Below are 23,452 nucleotides of genomic sequence, written 5' to 3'. Positions count from 1 at the left end.
GGTCTCCATTACCAATCACCAATATGGAGCTGATAAACTTGTGAGTTCTCTAATTATAAGCCTCAGAAGTCACTAGTAGGCAGGCCCAGAACTTCTACCTGTATGCCTCAGAATTACAACATATGTGGTGACATTTTAAATAATGGGTTGAAGAACATCCTTTTAATGGAGCTAGCCTGTCAAAGATAAGGTAGAGCCTGGAATTCTCTTGTCAACAGTCCTGCCCACCATCAGGTCCCCCCGCTCACTACATCTTCTGCTCTGGATTCCTACCGCCACACCTTGCACTCAGCTTCTTTAAAACAGCAACTGCTACAGGATCCTCTGCTAAGTTCTGTTGGTCTACATGGTCAGCATCCCAGGAAAGCCGTGCTCAAATTTTACTTCCCACCAAAATGTGATGCTTCTGCTATTTGGAGAAACTAAGGCACAAGAGAAAATCAAGTACATCAAAGGCTTACCCCTAAATTATTTATTCCCTGAACTCCTAGAAACACCTAACACTGAGAGGCCTCTAAAGTATAGAACTGAAGCCATGATTTTACATTTCTAGTTCTCAAAGACACACTTCGAATTTACTTTGTTGCTAAGAGGAACTGGAGTTTTTAATTCTTTCAGGGAAAAAAGCTATTTTTATTTTATGGAACACCTAACACAAAAGGTTTACATTCCATCTTCTGGGAAGGGAAACTCCTAATAACTTGTTTCTTTCTAGTTCAGCTGCAGACTATACCAAATTCAAAGGAGAAGTTTGGCTTTTTGGTATTTGTGCTAGAGAATGGAAGAATGCATCATCTAATCAGCTTTTCTTAGGATAAGTCACCAGTGATAACAAGTCTGAAATACATCTCAGTTCAATTTATCCTGCTTGCACTCATTACCGGTGGCAAACAGGTAAGAAAAGGAAGTCAGAATGCACTGTAACTTTCCTGGCCAGTTATTTGCAAGGCTGTTTTTATATACATGGTGGCATAAAAGCCACCGTAAGTGGAGAATATATCTGTAGATACAAAAATTGTTTGCTTTTCAGTCTATGTAAAATTAACTGTAGAATATTTGTCAGTCACACATGTCTATATAAACATGAGCTGATGGTTAAACCAACCAAGTTTTTATGGCTTTTACTAGAGATAGAAAGCTGTGCTAAGGAAGTACAGGCAGGTTCCATTTTAACTAGTTATCATAAAATCGGTGACAGAGTCTCATGTATCTTTCCATTTTTATGCAACCTTCTCTCGCTGGAGAAATGCTTTGGGGGAAAAACGCATGGGTTGTGTCTTCCTTTAGTACATATGGAGACAAGGAGCTCTGGGAGGTTTCAGAGGCTCCAAGGCAAAAAAATTTTAACACCCACCACCCACCATCTATCCAGTTCTCTTTGCCAAGCAACTGGTTATCTTTTTACGTTAATGGCTAAGGCCCTACATGTAGGATGAAGGCAACTGGCTGATGTCAGGAGACCTACACAGGTACAAGTTTGGAAATCATTTTTATCAGCTCCAGTGGGCAAAACCTACAGGCTAGCCATTAGCTGTCTGGTCACCAAGCACACTGCTACACACCCGAATCGACTTAGGGTAAACCGCAGAAAAGTCATATAGGATAATTTTCTTCTCTCTTTGGTGAATAAACAGAGACCACCGTTGAAGGTGAGCGCTGACCACAGAAGCGTCCATGACTGGTCGTGGCAAAGCAGCTGTCCAGTAAAGTGGCCCATTACTGTCTAGGGCTGACCAGTATCAGTCTTGTTGGCAACCTGAGGAGCTCACGATGATTTTATCTTATTTTAAGAGAAGTTAATCTTGAATTTATTCACTTTTTAAAGTAAGTCTAACTTTTTTTTTTTTTTTTTAAGTCATCTCTACACCCAATGTGAAGCTCTAACTCACGACCGTGAGATCGAGAGTTGCACATTCTTCCGACTGAGCCAGCCAGGCACCCTGAATTTCTGCACTTTCAGTAAAACTGACCATGAAGGTTCACTAGTGTCCTGTTCCTTAATTCCCTTTGTGTTTTAAGAACTGCAAAATTTAAAAATGATTCAAAATCCTAACAATGTCGATGATTTCACTTTCATACAAATGATGGAGCAGGAAATATGGTTTTGAAAAATCTAAAGCAATTATACATTGAAAAGTAAATGATGACAAAGGACAAGGGTATTTGGCAAGTGGGTTCAGCTCATTCATTCAAAGGAATCCTAACAAGAATACATGTACAGCTATAGGCCTATTCAATTTTCTCCTAAAAATAAATATACATATGTAAAAAGCTGTTATAATAAAACCTTTTCTGGGCTGATAGTTTACATCCCACCCAAATCTCTGCACTGTAAAAACGGAGTGGCCTTACCTCTGAGCAGTGCACCACTGCCCAGATAGCAGACTAGGAGGCCCAGCTTCACGTAGAGGCCTTTTAGGAGGAGTCTGTTGTCACCGATAACTTCCCCTACCTCTCACCAATCCCACTTAAAGATTTATAAGCTTAGAGTAAATTCCCAATTACCACCCATAAAACAAATACAGGGGCTGTTGCATTGCTACTAGATTTTGCTTCAATCATAGCGCCAATTACTTAATTACAATCACAGCTCTAAGGGTTGGTTGGCAGAAATCCTATATGCAGTTTCCTAGTGCATCTTATGTCTTTGGTGTGGGGCAGACAAAAGGGTCTGCAACATGTAATTGTCTACAAGAACATGTCAAGACCACCTGGCTGAACCCTGTTCTAAGCGCCCTCTGGGAAACAGTAAAACCACAACTTCTTCTGTCAACCACCTCAACTCAGAGGGTCATGATGAATCTGTGTGACTTTCTATCACATCAATAAAGTCTTATCACACACACACAAACATTGCAGTAAAGGAAAAGAAGATGGAATAGGGTAAAGAGAAACGTCTCTAAGCGCCCCCCCAAATTAAAATTTCAAAAACTCCTGAGATATGAGTCTCTACTCTGATTGTGCTCAATGACTCGAATTCTGAGGGAAAGAATAAACTTCCAAAGACAGTAAGAATTTAGACAAAACCATTTAACACTGAGTTCATGAATCACCCTTTCAAAACATCTGTTTTGAACACATTACGAACTATAACTTGGAATCAGGAGTCGTTCTCAAAATTCTTTTCAGTAAAACCAAGATTTCAGATTCCTGCTAGGTACGTAAGAGAGTTTCTTTTCCAGGAAAAACTACCTAAAATCTATCCAGTAGGATTATTGCACAGTGGGGTCCACAGGACAATGATTTCTGAGGGCTAGTCCTCATATAAAAAAAGGCCACAATAAATACGTCTATATACTATGCCCCACTCTACCTTGACATCGTAAACACAAATATGACATGTCTTGCTTTAAAAAAGAAACTCCTGAGGAAAGAAAGGGATGGAAATCTCTACCAAGGCCACTTCAGTCAGAAACTGCAGTTGCTATTTCCGATGCCATGAAGGACATCAACACAGAGACTTACCATTCCAAGCACCAAGGTGAACCAGTGACAAGGTTATTCCCACTTCACAATATTCCACTCAGATCACAGCTCAACCTGAGCTTTAGAAGAAGTTCCTAGTAGATGAGCTTTGAAAGGAAATCAACTGCTGGCGAACAACCCACTAGTGATCTTTAAGTTCATCAGCATCACTAAGGGTTGAGGGGTGATCAGTAAGATGCTAACAACCCCCCACCCCAAGTCAATTCCAGTGTTTCTTGGCCATTTTTCACTCGTGATTCTTGAAGCATCACCAAGACATTTGCAAATGAAATTACAGACTCTTCCCTTTCCTGTCTGGGTAGCACCATGTTTCACTCTGATGCGGACTCCCCCACCCCCTTCAGTGTCCCACCCCAAATACTTGGCAATCCATGCAGCAGCCTATGATGCAACAATCAGCCCAAGTTCTAAACCCTCCCACGTCATTCCATAAAAAGGTCAAATCCTAATCACATGAATAAAAACATACCACTCTAGGAAATATTATTCAATTATCCTTCAATTTCCTGTCATAACTGATGAATCATCAATACACAGAGCACTAAGTGTAATTCCAAACACCAAACCATGTGATCCAGTTTGCAACTGAGACAAGTCATACCTTGCCTCCAGCACAGACACAGACAAAATGGGAAGTTGATCTGCATTTTAGCTGCACGGGTGGTGGGATTTCTCTTAACTTCTGCTTTTTAAAGCATTCACTCTTATTCTAAAATGGTATGCTATACACAAAACCATCAATTTTATTCCAGAATACATCTTAATGATAATAAAAAGCTTTTGTATGCACATACTGCCAATACATTTTAAAAGGCCCAAATTTTAACAAAGAGAATAGACAAATTCATCAGACAGGAGATAAGTTACTTTGGCTGAAAAAAATCTTTAAAAAAAATCTGGCTCAACATTCTGCTTGCAGGTTTCTACATATACTGTATATGTGGTGAGTGTGTACATGTGTGTATAGCTTTTTTGAAGGGAATGGAGTATGGTCTAGCCCCCTGCTCCATGGTTATGTAGAAACTACAATGTTCTTTGCTAGCAAAACAAGAAGTGCAAGGTCTGCATTTGCACCAACTCGATGCAAAGCCCCAAGAGCTTCCTGCAAAGTGAAGCTGGCACGGAGAATGCGGTTAATGTCTATGGCGGGAAAAATTAATGGTGAAAGAATGGAGGGACTTGCTGATGGCTGGCCGGGAGGTGGTTCAAATTCAAGACGTGACTCTGCAGCTCTGGGACAGACAACTTCTCTGGTCTCTGGCCTGTCTGGCACTGGCTTCTGTGTGCCCTGACCCAAATCTTCAACCAGTATGAAACTGGTTTCATACTTCGTTTGCTCGCAAGTGTGACTGACTGCATCCTCCTTGCCTGCTATGAGTTTGGGGGGAATGTCCACACCTAAGGTGCAGTGTGACTGATCAGATGTTTTAGTGGAGGCCAGAGTGGCAGAGCTGCTCTCCCTTCTGGATTCCCTAGACTCGGGGTCACTTTCCTTATCCATTACTAGGCCATTGCCCGGATCCCCAATGGTACTACTTTCGACGGCATCTACTCCAGCACCATCTGAAGCATCTGGTAACTTCTCTGCTCTCACCGATACAGATATGGTGTGATGAAAGGTGACTTGTGAACTCTCTTCATTCTGGGTAACTGTAAGATGCTCACTTTGGGTCCATCTTTCAGAAAGGTCCTTAATAACTATTTGGCCCTTGGTTACCATTTCAGACTGACAGGTAACTTCCCCAGATGTATTTTCTGAAGCTGATTTATTACTAATACCAGAAGTTCATGGAGTTCCTTCAAGGCTACTTTTAGAGATGAGCAGGATTCCTCCACTGACTCCACAGAGGGCTGACAACTGCCACAAAGACTTAAAGAGGGGGAGCAATCCCCATCTTCTTTACCTGTTCCAGACATTTCAGTGTTACTGTCTGGGAGCTTAAATCCTGAGTGCAAATGGAATTACTCAAAATTTCAGATGAAGGGTTACATTTTGATGGTTCCACTTCCATCAAGGGATTATCTAAGCTGAGAGAAGATGCCCCGATGTCCCTGACACTGGCCTGCTGACCATGTGCGGAATTACACAGAGCAATGAGGGATTCTTCAACCGTATCAACTTCCATAAGTGTTTCTGAATTCGAGCAGCCAAAGCACCCTGAAGGTTGAGTACTTTCTTCTGTACCCGAAAGGTCCACATTCTGTCTCCTTTCACTGCCGTTTCCAAATCAACACTTCTTCGCTGATTCTGTTGCCTTTCTCCAAAAAGCTCAGAGTCCTCTATGTTGCAGAGATGTTCTTGGTCATTTAGAGCATTCGGTTGTCTAACCCCATGCTGTTCATTCCCTGGTTCCTTGTGCCGCCGAAGGCCACTCACCTGAGGCAGGTTCTGATTTTCTGGATGCTGACTCTTCCCACCTAAAAGCCCTGGTGGTTCTTGCACCCTAGTGGTTGTGACAGGTACACTACCTTGCTGTCTTGTGTGGAGATGAGATCTTGGGCCCTGGGTGCTTCTTTCAGCAGATTTCTCCATGTTATCAGCAACAATGGCTTCTTCGGAGGAATTCTGCAAAGGCAGAACTGGACTGCAGTCTGCTGAAGAAGCACTATCAGGAAGATCCTGGAGAGGAAGATGTTCTTTCTTTTCAGAGGTTATCTGGAATTCAGCTGAAGCCTTCAAAGCCTTCACAGCTTTAGGTTCGATGCTGTCAGGGTCACTGGGCTTGATAGGGCAGACTGAAGCAAAGACAGAGTGAGCAAGACTCATAGGATTACCAATCTCAGGACTCTGTCCTAAAGGATGGGCTGGATGTTTACATCCATCTGAAGCTGGTAATGATGACATTCCCAGTGAGGTAGTTTCTTTACCACTTTTCTCTGGCCTGGGGCCCACTCCAGCTGTAGTATACACATACTCCATGCATCATAGCTCCTGACGCTCTGCGTCCTCTACAGACTTTTGAAGAGCTTCTGCTAGTTCCTGATCTGCAATCTCCTCTGGCCGCATGTCCTCTCGCCCAGCCCCATATGCCAACCGGGCACACTCCGGGGAGTGTGGTGGTCTGGGGAGGAAGGTGGTCTGAGAGCCAGTGGTGCTGATCACGAGCACATTTTTCTTGAGGTCAATGGAACACTGATGCTGCTTTAGCATGTCCAGACCCAGAAGTATGTCCATGGGCTACTCCTCAAGTATAGAGAACGAACACGCCAGGAAATCACCTTCAATCTGAACCTGAGCTTGATGTACCTTTCCAATAATTTTCTGAGTGCCCACTCCTTTGGCGATCCCTGCCCACCGACGGTTCACCAGCCTCATTATGTTACACCTTTCTGCACAAGCTTGGCTCATAATAGTCATCTGGGCACCTGAGTCAGTGAAGGCTTTCACAGGGTGTTCGTTTACTTTGCAGTTAATATAAAGCATCACTACTTGGCCAAAACTTTCAGGAGCTTCTTCCATAGCTATCGTCATGTTTTCCTCAATGTTCTGTTGCCTTATATCTTCTTCTATTTTTGCCTGAGCTTCAAAATCAAAAGGGTCAGCAGAAAAGAAATGAATCCTTTCTTGCTCTCTCTGGGCTCTGTCCTGCTGCTGCTCCACCAGGACCCTAGAAAATTTCTCAAGGTTTCCACTGAACAGAGCATCTGCCAAGGGCGGGTTGTGTTCCTTCAGCAAGGACAGCTCATGGGGGTTGGCCAGCAACATGTCTCGGAGCAAGGCCAAGCCCTGAGGAGATGAAGCTATGTCTCCAGGAGATGAGTGGGAATGCTGTGCTGGTGGCTGGCGCTGCCGGGAGCCTGACATGCCAGGTACGGCTATACTAGGAAGTCTATGCGGGGTAAGTTTGGGAACTGCACTGGAGGTCAAGGGTCGGCGTTCTCCTTCTGTCGTAAAATCACAACATCCCCATCTTTCAAGCCCTAGGAAGCCAGCAATCTGTGGTTGTATGTGAGAGGTCTTTCAGCATAGACAATCTGGCTCTCCCCTGCGTGGATGCTGGACTCGAGCTCGCACAGCGCGCAGAAATTGTGCAGCTGGAAGTCCGCCTCAACCTGGAGGGAAAGTCACCTCGGAGAGGTCCCTCTGCACACAGTACACGGCGAGCAGCATGGCCCGGGCCCGACCCAGCTCTGCTCGGCCCAGCCTCGGCGCTGGGCTGCGGGGCGGCGGCGGGGCCTGGCTGGTGATGCGGGCGGACGGCAGGAGCTCCTCGCTCGCTCGCCCGCTTGCTCCTTCCCTCCCTCACACAGGCTCAGTGACTCCCTCCCTCCCGCCCTCACTACCTAGCACGGCGGCTGCCACTCGCCTGCGACTCCGTCTGCCTGCTTCTATATTTTTATTTTTAAAGGTTTTATTTATTTAGAGAAGGAGAGAGAGCATGCATAAATGAGTTTGGGGAGGGCCAGAGAGAGAGAGAGAATCTCAAGGGGACTTGGTACTGAACCTGACTCCACTTGGGGCTTGATCTTATGATCCTAAGATCATGACCTGAGCTGAAATCAAGTCAAACATTTAACTGACTGAGCCACCCAGGTGCCCCCAATTTTTTTTTTTTAAGAGAAAGAGTGCAAGTGAGGCTGGAGGGGCAGAGGGAGAGAAAAAGCTTAAGAAGCCACCCCCATGTATATGTATTTTTTAATTTCACAAGCTATGTTACTACAACAAATACATAGCATTTTTGCACTGTTTCCCACATTATTTTATTGAGGTGAAATTCACATACCATCTAATTACTCATTTAAATCAATCAACATTTATGATTGAGTGGCTTTGTACATTTACAATGCTGTGCCACCAACAGAAATATATAATTCCAGAAAATCTCCAATGCCAAGCAAAAACAAAACAAAAAAATGAAAAAACAAAGCAAACAAACAAAAAATAAACCCATACATAATCATTAACCTCACTCCATATTGATTCATCCTTCCAGCTCCAGACAACAGCTAATTAGCTTTTTGGTTCAATGGACGTATTTATTCTGGACATACCAAATAAATGGAATCATACATACCTGTACAATACATAGTTTTTGTGTCTGGCTTATTTCACTCAGTACAGTATTTACATAGTTCATCTATGTAAAAGCACATATGGGTACTTTATCCTTTTTGTGGATTAATAATAATGCTGTATATGAATATGTCTCAATTCGTACATCCATTAGGCCGCTGATGGACATTTTTGTTCTTTCTATTTCTTGGCTAATATTGCTAATGTGAACATTGGTGTACAAATTGTTTTTAGGAGTCACATGGTAATTGTGTTCAATTTTGTGAATAAATATCAAACTGTTTTCCACATCTCATGTATAAATTTACATTCTCACTAAGAATGTATGAGGATTCCAGTATTTATACAAAATCTCCAACACTGGCTAATTTATAAAATACAGTCATTTTAAGGAATATAGGGTGTCTTATAGTGGTTTTGATTTTATTCGTCTAATGACTGAGATTGCTCTTGTCTTCATGTGCTTGATAACAATTGCATATCTTCTTTCTAAAATGATTTTATTTATCTATTTGAGAGAGAGCCTGAGAGGGGAGAGGGGCAGATAGATATGGAGAAGGAGAAGCAGATTCCTGCTGTGCATGGAGCATGATGTGGGGCTCAATCCCAGGACCCTGAGATCATGACCCAAGCTGAAGTCAGATCCTTAATCAGCTGAGCCATCCAGGAGCCCCCAATGCACATCTTCTTCAGAGAAGTGTTTTTTCAACTCCTTCATCCATTAAAAAAAAATTGAGACACATTAGAAAGCAAATAGACAAATGACAGGAGTAAGTCCTATGTTATCAGTGCTTCTATCAATGCATGCGGATTAAACTCTAATTAAAAAAAAACAAAGATTGGTTTTATGCCAGTACCATGCTGTCTTGGTGATCACAGCTTTGTAATAAAGATTGAAATCAGGTAATATGATGCCCCCAGCTTTATTTTAGTTTTTCAACATTTCCTTAGCGATTCGGGGTCTCTGCTGATTCCATACAAATTTTAGGATTGTTTGCTCCAGCTCTTTGAAGAATACCGGTGGAATTTTGATCAGAATGGCATTAAAAGTATAGATTGCTTTAGGCAGTATAGACATTTTAACAATGTTTATTCTTCCGATCCAAGAGCATGGAATGGTCTTCCATCTTTTTGTGTCTTCTTCAATTTCTTTCATGAGTGTTCTGTAGTTCCTCAAGTACAGATCCTTTACCTCTTTGGTTAGGTTTATTCCCAGGTATCTTATGGTTCTTGGTACTATAGTCACTGGAATCGATTCTCTAATTTCCCTTTCTGTATTTTCATTGTTATTGTATAAGAAGGCAACTGATTTCTGCACATTGACTTTGTATCTTGCCACGTTGCTGAATTGCTGTATGAGTTCTAGTAGTTTGGGGGTGGAGTCTTTTGGGTTTTCCATATAAAGAATCATGTCATCTGCGAAGAGAGAGAGTTTGACTTTTTCATTACCAATTTGGATACCTTTTATTTCTCTTTGTTGTCTGATTGCTGTTGCTAGGACTTCTAATACTATGTTGAACAAGAGTGGTTAGAGTGGGCATCCTTGTCTTGTTCCTGATCTCGACGGGAAGGCTGCAAGCCTTTTCCCATTGAGGATGATGTTTGCTGTGGGTCTTTCATAGATAGATTTGATGAAGCTCAGGAATGTTCCCTCTATCCCTATACTTTGAAGCGTTTTAATCAGGAACGGATGCTGGATTTTGTCAAGTGCTTTTTCTGCATCAATTGAGAGGACCATGTGGTTCTTCTCTCTTCTCATATTAATTTGTTGTATCACATTGATTGATTTGCGAATGTTGAACCATCCTTGTAGCCGGGGATGAATCCCACCTGATCATGGTGGATAATCTTTTTAATGTGCTGTTGGATCCTGTTGGCTAGGATCTTGTTGAGAATCTTAGCATCCATATTCATCAGTGATATTGGTCTAAAATTCTCCTTTTTGGTAGGGTCTTTGCCTGGTTTGGGGATCAGGTAATGCTGGCTTCATAGAAAGAGTCTGGAAGTTTTCCTTCTGCTTCAGTTTTTTGAAAGAGCTTCAGGAGAATCGGTGTTATTTCTTCTTTGAAGGTTTGGTAGAATTCCCCAGGGAATCCGTCAGGACCTGGGCTCTTGTTTTTTGGGAGGTTTTTGATCACTGCTTCAATCTCGTTATTAGATATCGGTCTATTCAGGTTGTCGATTTCTTCCTGGTTCAATTTTGGTAGTTTATAGTTTTCCAGGAATGCATCCATTTCATCTAGGTTGCTAAGCTTATTGGCATATAACTGTTGATAATAACTTCTGATGATTGTTTCTACTTCCTTGGTGGTTGTTGTGATCTGTCCCTTTTCATTCATAATTTTATGAATTTGGGCTTTCTCTCTTTTCTTTTGGATTAGTGTGGCCAATGGTTTATCGATCTTATTGATTCTTTCAAAAAACCAGCTTCTAGTTTCATTGATATGCTCTACTGTATCTCTGGTTTCTACCTCATTGATCTCAGCTCTAATCTTGATGATTTCCCTTCTTATGTGTGGAGCTGGTTTGATGTTTTGTTGATTCTCCAGTTCTTTAAGGTGTAGAGACAGCTGGTGTATTCTGGATTTTACAATTTTTGTGAGGGAGGCTTGGATGGCTATGTATTTCCCCCTTAGGACAGCCTTTGCTGTATCCCATAGGTTTTGAACCGAAGTGTCTTCATTCTCATTGGTTTCCATGAATTGTTTCAGTTCTTCTTTGAGAGTAGAGAGCCCAGATATGGACCCTCAACTCTATGGTCAATTAATCTTCAACAAAGCAGAAAAAAATATACAGTGGAAAAAGACAGTATCTTCAATAAATGGTGCTGGGAAAACTGGACAGCTATATATAGAAGAATGAAACTCGACCATTCTCTTACACCGTACACAAAGATAAACTCAAAATGGATAAAAGACCTCAACGTGAGACAGGAAACAAAAGCGAAAATAAACTTTTGGGACTTCATCAAAATCAAAAGCTTCTGCACAGCAAAGGAAACAACCAAGAAAACAAAGAGGCAACCCACGGAATGGGAGAAGATATTTGCAAATGACAGTACAGACAAAAGGTTGATATCCAGGATCTATAATGAACTCCTCAAACTCCACACACATGAAACAGGCAAACATATCAAAAAATGGGCAGAAGATATGAACAGACACTTCTCCCATCAAGACATACAAATGGCTATCAGACACATGAAAAAATGTTCATCATCACTAGCCCTCAGGGAGATTCAAATTAAAACCACATTGAGATACCACCTTACACCAGTTAGAATGACCGAAATTAACAAAACAGGAAACAACATGTGTTGGTGAGGATGTGGAGAAAGGGGAACCCTCTTCCACTGTTGGTGAGAATGCAAGTTGGTGCAACCTCTTTGGAGAATAGTGTGGAGATTCCTCAAGAAATAAAAAATAGAACTTCCCTATGACCCTGCAATTGCACTACTGGGTATTTACCCCAAAGATACAGATGTCGTGAAAATAAGGGCTGTCTGTACCCCAATGTTTATAGCAGCAATGGCCATGGTCGCCAATCTATGGAAAGAACCAAGATGCCCTTCAACGGACGAATGGATAAGGAAGATGTGGTCCATATACACTATGGAGTATTATGCCTCCATCAGAAAGGATGAATACCCAACTTTTGTAGCAACATGGACGGACTGGAAGAGATTATGCTAAGTGAAATAAGTCAAGCAGAGAGAGTCAATTATCATATGGTTTCACTTATTTGTGGAGCATAACAAATATCATGGAGGACAAGGTGTGTTAGAGAGGAGAAGGGAGTTGGGGTAAATTGGAAGGGGAGGTGAATCATGAGAGACTATGGACTCTGAAAAACAATCTGAGGGGTTTGATGTGGCGGGGGTGGGAGGTTGGGGTACCAGGTGGTGGGTATTATAGAGGGCACGGATTGCATGGAGCACTGGGTATGGTGAAAATATAATGAATACTCTTTTTCTGAAAACAAATACATTGAAAAAATTTAAAAAAATAAATGCCAAAAAGAACCCCCCCAGAAAAACAAAAACAAAACAAAGATTGGCAAATATCTGCTGACCACCTCAATTTGACACTGTCTAGGTGTTCTAGACAGGACAACTAGGTAAGAAAATGAGAAGAACATTCCACTTGTCCTTCCCTTGGATTCCTTGAGATAATCAGCATCATTTTTTCAGCTGGAAATCATTCTTGAATCCAAGATTTCAATTATAGTTTCATCACTTTTTATTTTGAAGTTTCATTTTTTCCAGATTCATTTATACTAAGTGAAAATTAGTATTAGTGTTTATGTTCCTTAGTTCTGACATATGCAGTGTTTGAGAATATAATCAATGAATAATATGCAAATTAGAAACGAACTTCACCACTGTCTTAGTTGCCCTTGATGTCCAGCTTCAGAACCTTATATAAGCCCTGCCTGAGCTCCTTGTTCTTGAGTGCATACACCATGGGGTTGAGGGCAGGAGGAATGACATTGTGTAATACATTAAGTAGAACTGGGATGAGGGGAACTGTCATTGTTACACTATGGGTGATGGAAATTACTATGATGACAGTGTAAAAGAACAAGATTAGGATGAGGTGAGAAGTGCAGGTACTTAGGGCTTTGGATGAAGCTTCTGCTGAGTTCAGCTTCAGCACTGAGTGAAGTATCAAAGCATATGATAAGAAAATCAAACCCAGATCACTCCCCATCAATGCCCAGGCCAGAAGTACCTGGTATATGCTATTGATGGTTCTGTCATCACAGGATAAGCTAGTGACTCCAAGATTAGAGCATAGGCAATGCTCAATTTTGTTCTGTGAGCAGTAGTGTCTCTGAGAAGCCAACACTGGCACTGGGATGGCAACCAGGCTAATTCTGAGTGCCATGAGCATGGTTGCTTTGACCACAAAAGATTCAGTAACTATTGATGGATAGCGTAGTGGTCTACAAATGGCAACATATCTGTCTATAGCCATACAGACAAAGATACCTGATTCCATGCCCACAAAACAGTGTATGACATACATCTGAGCAAAGCACTCTGGGAGACTGATGGCCTTAGCACTGAACCATAAGATCGCCAAAATCTTGGGCATGATGGTGGTGGCCAGTCCCATGTCTACCACAGCCAGGATCCCCAGGAAAGAGTACATAGGCTGGTGTAGTGTGGCCTCTTGTTTGATGGTGATCAGGATAAGGATGTTGGCAGTGAGAGCTAAGAGGTAGAGCAGAGCCAGGGGCAGGGAGATCCAATGTTGCCAGGTATGAATGCCTGGGAATCCCATCAGAATGAACTCAGAGACTTGAAACTTAGAGATGTTGGAATCTCTGGGATCCTGGAACATTTTCACTAAGAGAAAAAAATATATATATTCAAAGTTACTATTCTATTTTAGTAACTCTCAGATAGTACTTGAAATGGAGTTACCTAGGTTCATGATACCAAATGGGGATTTGTGTTTATTATTCTCATTCCACTACTAACATTAATGGTATACTATTAAAAAACTGGAACTGTGATAGTGCATTTCATATTATAAGTCATTTAATCTCAAAAGCACTCTATAAGGTGGGACATAAGATTGCTACGTGGGGCTGCTGAAGTAGTTTAGTCTATTAAGCAACTGCCTTCAGCTCAGGTCATGATTTCAGGATCCTGAGATCAAGTCCTGCATCAGACTCCTTGCTCAGCTTGGAGCCTGCTTTTCCTCTCCCTCTACCGTTTCCCCTGCTTGTTTTCTCTTTCTCTTTCTCTCTCTCTCTCTCTCAAATAAATAAAAAAATCTTTAAAAAAAAGACTTATACTCTCTCATCATTGAGTAATAGAACATTATAGTAATCTGGATCTTGCTTATTATCTTCCATATTAGGTCATGGAAGCTCGACAAAAAGCAAACCATTTGATATCATAGCCTGGTCTTTATTTATTTTTTTAATTTTTATTTATTTTTTAAATTTCTCTTCAGTATCCAGAATTCCTTGTTTATGCACCACACCCAGTGCTCCATGCAATATGCATCCTCCATAATACCCACCACCAGGCTCACCAATCGCCAGGTCTTTAAATTTGACTTTGCTAATGGATTGTTTTCTTTGTAGACCAAATACAAGTCTCAGAGTAGAAAATTTCATGCATGGAGTCTTCTCGGATGATAGATAAGGTCATAGATTTGAGTATTTCTTAAGTAATCACAAATATTATTTGTCATTAAAATACATAAGTTCAGTTAGTATTTCAATTTTATATGCAATAAAGTGATATCCAAAATGCTAGTTGTCTGTCTAAATCCCTGCAACTATAAAAGAGATAATATGGTTTGGAAATATCAGTATTTTTAAATCAGTTCTTTCTGGTTTTGTGTAACTTTTCCCACTTTTGTGACAGGGTTTAAACAGTATAGATAGCCACCTTATAATTAATAAGACAGAAGTGAAAACAACAAACAAAAGACAAAAACTGACAAACCAATGAGTTTGGGGTCAAGGTTTTGTTTAGAAGTTCTGCTAAAATCAAATCACTCTGTATAAGACACTTTTTTGATATAGTATTTTATTAATGTTTTAATTTAAAATGAAGGCAATTATATTGTATGTTTTATCAAAATGAACACTATTATTTATTTCTTTGTAAGTATTTCATATATTAAGGATACAACATAAAGAACATTGAAAAACTATTGTGAATTAAAATTATATTATGTACAGAAATGCAATGCAATTTATTTGCCTAGTCCGGATATTGGCACTCTATACTCCTTATAACATAATGAACTAAGTAAATGAAAAAAGATTTAACTATGAATTTTTAATTAATAAAATGTAACAATATTTTTAACAAAATGCTAAATTTCAAATTAAAAATACCTGAGAATGAGGGATGCCTGGGTGGCTCAGTCATTAAGTGTCTGCCTTCAGCTCAGGTCATGATCCCAGAGTCCTGGGATCGAGCTCCACATCTGGCTCCTTGCTTGGAAGGAAGCCTGCTTCCCCCTCTCCTTCCCCCCCTACTTGTGGTCCCTCTCTCACTGTGTCTCTCTCTGTCAAATAAATAAATTAAATATTTTTTAAAAACACCTGAGAATGAAAGAGATAAATGATATCAAGATCCTTAAAACTGCAAACTGATGCTATAGTAGTTTGAAGATATACTGCATAGGATAGAAACTCTAGTGTCTATGATTTGGCATTTTTACATCCAAACCTGAATAGTGATATAGCTTTGGTCATGCTATTTTTAGTACTAATACTGAGAGTCCTTCATCAGTTCAGATCAATGGAATAGCTTCAACTTTAAAGACAAATAGAAAGGCTGTTTCTAATTTTCCAAAGAACTGAGGATGCATATTAGTGTTTAGTTCATTAAGTCAATATACATATCTACCCAAAAAGAAAAGGAAACAGTCAACAAAACAAAGAGGCAATCTACGGAATGGGAGAAGATATTTGCAAATGACAGTACAGACAAAAGGTTGATATCCAGGATCTATAAAGATCTCCTCAAACTCTACACACACAAAATAGACAATCATATCAAAAAAATGGGCAGAAGATATGAACAGACACTTCTTCAATGAAGACATACAAATGGCTATCAGACACATGAAAAAATGTTCATCATCACTAACTATCAGGGAGATTCAAATTAAAACCACATTGAGATACTACCTTACATTAATCAGAAAGGACAAAATTAGCATGACCGGAAACAACATGTGTTGGAGGGGATGTGAAGAAAGGGGAACCCTCTTCCACTGTTGGTGGGAATGCAAGTTTGTGCAGCCTCATTGGAGAACAGTGTGGAGATTCCTCAAGAAATTAAAAATAGAACTTCCCTATGACCCTGCAATTGCACTACTGGGTATTTACCCCAAAGATACAGATGTCATGAAAAGAAGGGCCATCTGTACCCCAATGTTTATAGCAGCAATGGCCACAGTCGCCAAACTGTGGAAATAACCAAGATGCCCTTCAACGGACGAATGGATAAGGAAGATGTGGTCCATATACACTATGGAGTATTATGCCTCCATCAGAAAGAATGAATACCCAATTTTTGTATCAACATGGGCAGGATTGGAAGAGATTATGCTGAGTGAAATAAGTCAAACAGAGAGAGTCAATTATCATATGGTTTCACTTATTTGTGGAGCATAACAACTAGCATGGAGGAAAAGGGGAGATGGAGAGGAGAAAAGAGTTGAAGGATATTGGAAGGGGGGTTGATCCATGAGAGACAATGGACTCTGAAAAACAATCTGACGGTTTTGAAGGGGCGGAGGGTGGGAGTTTGGGGGAACCAGGTGGTGGGTATTGGAGAGGGCACGGATTGCATGGAGCACTGGGTGTGGTGCAAAAACAATGAATACTATTACACTGAAAAAAAAAATCAAAGGCATGGTATTTGGGTCATTTATATCATGGTTTATCCCAAGAGATTGGAACTTAAATGCCCTCAGTACATATGTGTTATATGAAATAATACTGGAGGAAGATTAAACAGTTTATATGCCCATGATTCCTTCATTATTCATGAAGAAGTTTGAGCTATTAACACACATATTAACATATGCATTTGTATTAAAAATGTAAAGGAACTATGGTAATGGAGAATCATGTCAAAACATAAAGAGTTAGAAGAGAATAACAGATATTTTATCAAAACCAAAATAAAGTTAAAAAAATAATAGATACTGGCATGAAAAAGACAATGCATATACAACCATAAATGAAATAATTATTATAGAGTACATTTGCATATTAAAAAGGAATTTTCAGATTAAATTTTTTAAATTACATACTATTTCTAAGGAACACTAAAATATGAAGACTGAATCAGTTGTTCTTAAACAAACAATTTAACAACATCAGTATTCTATATTTTTAAAGCACTAATACAGTTGAAAATAATTATATAGTGATACATGGAACAATTTATAGGATAATATAATATTTGTGACTCACTTGAATCTTAACACCAAACCTTAACTTGAAAGAAATTTGAGTAGGAAATTGCAAATATAAAGTTAGGGTGAGAAATTTTAAAATATATTTCTTGAAACAAATACATAAACAAAACTTGATAATGACATAGATCTGATAGCAGTATTAGCAATGGTGTATCAAAGGGTTTAAGTATATATAAGTGTAAACCTATATGCAAAAAATAGGAGATTATAGACCATTTTAAACACACAGTATAAGTCATGTTCTAGATAAAAATGAGAATTAACAAAAAATTAATATACTACAGACCATAAAAGAAACAAAAGAAGTGCATATATTTGAAAAGATTCCATAATAGTATGAAGCAATAATGTTCCAAATATAATAGAATAATGAAAATGGCAATAGAAAATAGAATAGAAAAATAATGAGAAAGTTAAAACTTTGGAAGTATGGTTAATAAATTTGTAAATTTAATAAACATTTGTCAATCTGTAACTTTAAATGAACACATTACAAAAAAATAGTAGACCAATGAATTAATACAAGGCATTATAGTAATTAACTTCAGATTTAACAAAGAAAACAATAAAAAAATAAGAGCACAGTAGTGGAATCAAAATACAAGAATTTTCAAAAATTTTTCAAAAAATTAAAGATATTATTTAAATAATCATAAAATAGGCACAATCTTGAGGGTAAGGGAGTGGGCAAAATGAGTAAAGGGGACTGAGAGATAAAAGCTTCCAGTTATGGAATATTCAAATAAGTCACTAGGATGAAAAGCACAACAGAAGGAATATATTCAGTAGTATTGTAATAGCATTGTATGATGATAGATGGTAGTTACACTTGTGGTGAGGGAGTATAACATACAGACTTTTCAAATGACTGTATTGTACATCTGTAACTAATGTAACATTGGATGATAACTATACTTCAATGAAATAATAGAGACAATCTAAGAAATTATTCAATAGAAAACAAAAAGTTGAGACATGGCATTTGGAAGAATTATTTTAAAATCTTAAAGGATATAGTGAGTTACTTTATGAATTAAAATTGAAAATTTAGGAACTGTACAATATATCTTTTAAGATTTCATTTATTTATTGAGAGAGAAGTAGAGGAGGAGCCAGGAGAGGGGTAGAGGGACCCTGCGATCATGACTTGAGCCAAAGGCAGATGCTTAAACAACTGAGCCACCCAGGCACTGCTGGAAATGTACAATATTTTAAGGAGTGTAAATCTATAATTGACTAAACAGATAAACTGCAGCAGAAGTTGATAATGTATAAAATACCAGAATTTGCCAGAGGATTTAATTTAACTCTAAACAAAATTTGCTTCTTAGAAGATATAATTGTTAATTCTGTAGAAACTATATAATTATGTTTCATATTTAATAATATTATATATTATAATTATTATATAATAATTAATAGCAGGTAAATAAATTGTAGTAGAAGTTGGAAATGTAAAAAATTACCAGAAGAATTTGCCAGAGAATTTAATATTAACTCTTAAACAAAATTTACTTCTTAGAAGATATAATTATTACCTTATATATTTATTCAAGGAATTATACACCTAAATAGTAACAATAATTCAAGGAATTACAGCTAAACTAAGATAATTTCAAATTAGAAAACACATTTCAAAAAGAAATGTTTTAGGACTATTTTGATTATAAATTTCAAATATTTGCAAATCTAATTATGCAGCATATAAAAATAGATTTACAAGACCAAGTATAATTTAGCATTAGAAATATACTAGGAATAATTCACTACATTAAAAATGTTATTTTAAAAATGCACATATGGGAACAGGAATTATATAGGCTATCTCTGTACCTTCTACTCAATATATATATATATTTTTATTGTGGTGAAACCCAAACAACATAAAATTTATTTTTAAGTGCACATTTCAGTGACATTAAATACATTCCTGTTGTTGCTCAGCCATCACCTCTATCTATCCCCATAACTCTTTTCATCTTGTAAAACTAAAATTCTATAACTATTAAACAATAACTCTCTATTCTTTCCTCCCTCACCCCTAACCACCACACTTTCTGATTTTTTCAGTTTTTGACTACTAAATATATTATATAAGTGGAGTCCTACAGCTTTTGTTTTTTGTGAATGGTTTATTTCATTCAGCAAAATGTCCTCAAGGTCCATCCATATTGAAGCATATTGAAGAATCTCATGCCTTTTTAAGGTTGAGTAATGTTGAATTCTGTACACACACACACACACACACTCATACACCACATTTTGCTATATATTCACTTGTCAATGTTCCCTTGAGTTGCTTCTCTTATTTTAGCTATTGTGAATAATGCTGCTATATACATGAGTGTATAAACATGTCTGTGAGACCCTATTTTCTATTTGCTTAGTTATATACCTAGAAGAGGAATTGTTGGATCATATGGTCATTCTTTTTAAAAAATTTTTGGCCCACTACCTTCTGTCCAACTTTGCTTTGAATCTTGTTGCTTCAAAACATAAATACTATTTACATTTTAAAATTGAAGGAAAAACAGTGTAGGTCAGAAAGGTCAGAGAAGTATTTGGCTTTATCTAATTATATATTTCTAAAAAATAAACTTAAATTTAACAGGTATTTTAAAATGAACTTTTGTAATATAACAAGTATTATCTAATAAAATTCAAAGATTACTTATTTAATCAAGGTAGAGGTGCCCACCATCTCAGTTTGCATTCTGAGATCCAAAGGCTAATGTGTTAGTAAGGAAAAAAAAAATAGACTTCAAAATATAATATAATTATCTAGATTGAAATACCAGGAATTTTAAGACAAACCTTTTTTTTTAATTTTTAATTTTTAATTTTTAATTTTTTATAAGCATATATTTTTATCCCCAGGGGTACAGGTCTGTGAATCGCCAGGTTTACACACTTCACAGCACTCACCATAGCACATACCCTCCCCAATGTCCATAACCCCACCGCCTTTCTCCCAACCCCCCTCCCTCCAGCAACCCTCAGTTTGTTTTGTGAGATTAAGAGTCACTTATGGTTTGTCTCCCTCCCAATCCCATCTTGTAAGACAAACCTTTTAAAACATGAAAAATTACTTGGAAGACAGCTGTATATATTTTTTCATTGTGTTGACTTTTCTTTTTAAGTTTTTTTTTTTAAGATTTTATTTATTTATTTGACAGAGAGAGATCACAAGTAGGCAGAGAGGCAGGCAGAGAGAGAGAGAGGAGGAAGCAGGCTCCTCGCTGAGCAGAGAGCTTGATGTGGGACTCGATCCCAGGACCCTGAGATCATGAACTGAGCCGAAGGCAGTGGCTTAACCCACTGAGCCACGCAGGCGCCCTCTTTTTAAGTTTTTATTTTAATTTCAGTTAGTTAACACACAGTGTAATATATTCTTATGGTGGATTATGTTTATTTGCTGTGCTAAAAATTAATATATCTTGCCAGACATTTAAGAGAAACTGAGTATCCTTTCAGTTACAGGGTTTCCCATTGAAAGCAACACACCTAAATGTCTTGCTCTTATTGTTCAACTAACATTCAACTATTTTGAGTGAAAATGCAGCTCTGTGTGGCCTATGAACTTGAAAAATTACCTTAGCTCATAGGATCCTCTGTTCTAATCTATAAAATAATTCATTTCTAACTCCTGATTATGGGTTAAGAATTAAATTCTATTAAAATCCTTGCACATTGGGGGAGGTATGTGCTATGGTGAGTGCTGTCAAGTGTGTAAACCTGGCCATTCACAGACCTGTGCCCATGGGGCTAATAATACATTATATGTTAATAAAAAAATAAAAAAAAATTAAAAAGAGTACAAGTATCTTGAGCACTGAGAAATGTGTAAAATTGTTGAATCGCTATATTGTATCCCTGAAATTAATAAAACACTATGTGTTGATTATAAAAAAAAATTCTTGCAAAATACAAGGATAATTAATATTTATGTGGTCAATTTAAATGAGATCCTGGATGGCTGGCTCTTTCCTCAGTCAGGACAGCAGCCAGCAGAGCCTGATACCATGAGACAGAATATTAAAAGTCAGAAAGTTAAGAAAACCATGAGTATGAATATGTATAGAAACCCAAACGAGAGTGATGAATGCTGATACAGTCAACTAAATCTTGGGCCTGAAAAATTTCTGAGGAATTTTAAAGCTATGAAGCATCTAATAAAAAAAATTAACAGAACAGTGAATATGATTCTAAAGAATACCAGTACTAATAAACTTTACTGGATTTTTTTTTTTTTTTTTTTTTTTTTTTTTTACATATTAGGGCATTTTGTCCCATCAAGTTTGGTAAAATTTTCCAGGACTTAAGTTAATTTGGCCCAGAGACTCCTGTAGAGTCACTATTATTATGCAGCTGTGCTTACCACAGATGGGTCATTTTCTTCTGTAGAAGGCATCCCCAAATCTGCAAAAAATTAAAAGACTGGCTCTGTCTCAGACCAGGTACTCACTGTGGGAGTGCTGTACTTGCCTTGTTTTAAGTAGTGGACTTCAACATAATCAGAGATGGTGTACAGGTATTACAGATGGAGTTGAGGATTTTATGATCAGTGAAGAGAAACTCAGGGTAACACTTTGAGAGAAAGCCAGTTCCCTAGAGCTATAAATCCCAAGTCAGTCTGAAGTCAGTCAAATCCAACAATGTAATTAGGGGGAAGTATTGAAATCACATCATTTAGCTAACATCTGAATTTGGCCTTGATGGAGCTAAGCGTTTCTTAAATACAAGCATAAATGTATTTAAATGTCTACATTTTAGGACAACTTTCTTTTTAAAGAAAGTCTTTTGAAAAGGTTTTGTTTTTAAGGGAAAGCAGAATATAAAATCTTCCTATTTTTTTCTGTGTTTGAATAATTTAATTTTGGTTTTTGATTCAAGTATAATTAACATGCAGTGTTATATGAGTTTCAGATGTACAATGAAGAGATTCAACAATTCTATACATTTCTCAGTGCTCATCAAGATAAGTGTCTTCTTTTTTTTTTTTTTTTATTTTATTTTTTTTTTTATTTTTTATTTTTTATTTTTTATAAACATATATTTTTATCCCCAGGGGTACAGGTCTGTGAATCGCCAGGTTTACACACTTCACAGCACTCACCAAATCACATACCCTCCCCAATGTCCATAATCCCACCCCCTTCTCCCAAACCCCCTCCCCCCAGCAACCCTCAGTTTGTTTCGTGAGATTAAGAGTCACTTATGGTTTGTCTCCCTCCCAATCCCATCTTGTTTCATTTATTCTTCTTCTACCCACTTAAGCCTCCATGTTGTATCACCACTTCCTCATATCAGGGAGATCATATGATAGTTGTCTTTCTCTGCTTGACTTATTTCGCTAAGCATGATACGCTCTAGTTCCATCCATGATAAGTGTCCTCTTGATTCCCTTACCATTTCACATATCCCCCACAGTGACCTCCCCTCTGTTCTCTATGAATCTGGTTTTGTTTGTTTGCCCGTTGTTTCTTTCTTTTTTTTTTTTCCTTTTTTGTTCATTTATTTTGTTTCTTAAATTCTGCATATGAGTGAAATAATATGGTATTTGTCTTTCTCTAATGACTTATTTCACTTAGTATTATACTCTAGATCCATCCATGTTGCTAAACAGGGCAAGATTTTATGCTTTTTTATGGTTGGGAAAGATTCCATAACATCCATATATATAATGAACACCACATCTTTATCCATTCTTCTATCAATGGACACTTGGGTTGCTTCCATAATTTGGCTATTGTAAATAGTAGTGCAGGGGTGCCTGAGTGGCTCAATGGGTTAAGCCTCTGCCTTCGGCTCAGGTCATGATCTCAGGGTCCTGAGATTGAACCCCACATCAAGTTCTCTGCTCCACAGGGAGTCTGCTTCCGCCTCTCTCTCTGCCTACTTGTGATCTCTGTCAAATAAATAAATAAAAAATAGTATTGCAATAAATATAGGGGTGCATATATCTTTTTGAATTAGTATTTTTGTT

The 23,452-nt window shown here is 38.2% G+C and overlaps 2 protein-coding genes and 1 pseudogene across 2 annotated transcripts; all 3 read right to left on the bottom strand.

Moving 5' to 3' along the window:
* Positions 1-4,498: 4,498 nt before the first annotated feature.
* LOC131821574 (regulatory solute carrier protein family 1 member 1-like) lies at positions 4,499-6,510 on the bottom strand. The gene is given in 4 exon segments (XM_059157780.1): positions 4,499-5,262; positions 5,265-5,423; positions 5,426-5,692; positions 5,695-6,510. Coding segments are annotated over 4 exon segments (1,902 nt in total). The 5' UTR covers positions 6,407-6,510.
* Positions 6,511-6,556: 46 nt separating this feature from the next.
* Positions 6,557-7,689, bottom strand: LOC131821581 (protein DDI1 homolog 2-like; annotated as a pseudogene).
* Positions 7,690-12,885: 5,196 nt separating this feature from the next.
* On the bottom strand, positions 12,886-13,848 carry LOC131821568 (putative olfactory receptor 56B2). Its single transcript, XM_059157766.1, has one exon. It carries the CDS (start codon positions 13,843-13,845, stop codon positions 12,886-12,888), a length of 960 nt encoding a protein of 319 aa, XP_059013749.1. The 5' UTR covers positions 13,846-13,848.
* Positions 13,849-23,452: the final 9,604 nt, after the last annotated feature.

The sequence above is a fragment of the Mustela lutreola genome, chromosome 1 (assembly GCF_030435805.1).
Source record: "Mustela lutreola isolate mMusLut2 chromosome 1, mMusLut2.pri, whole genome shotgun sequence".
In the NCBI taxonomy this organism is placed as follows: Eukaryota; Metazoa; Chordata; class Mammalia; order Carnivora; family Mustelidae; genus Mustela; species Mustela lutreola.
Note: the sequence above shows the minus strand (reverse complement) of the source record. Positions and strands in the feature narration are given on the sequence as shown.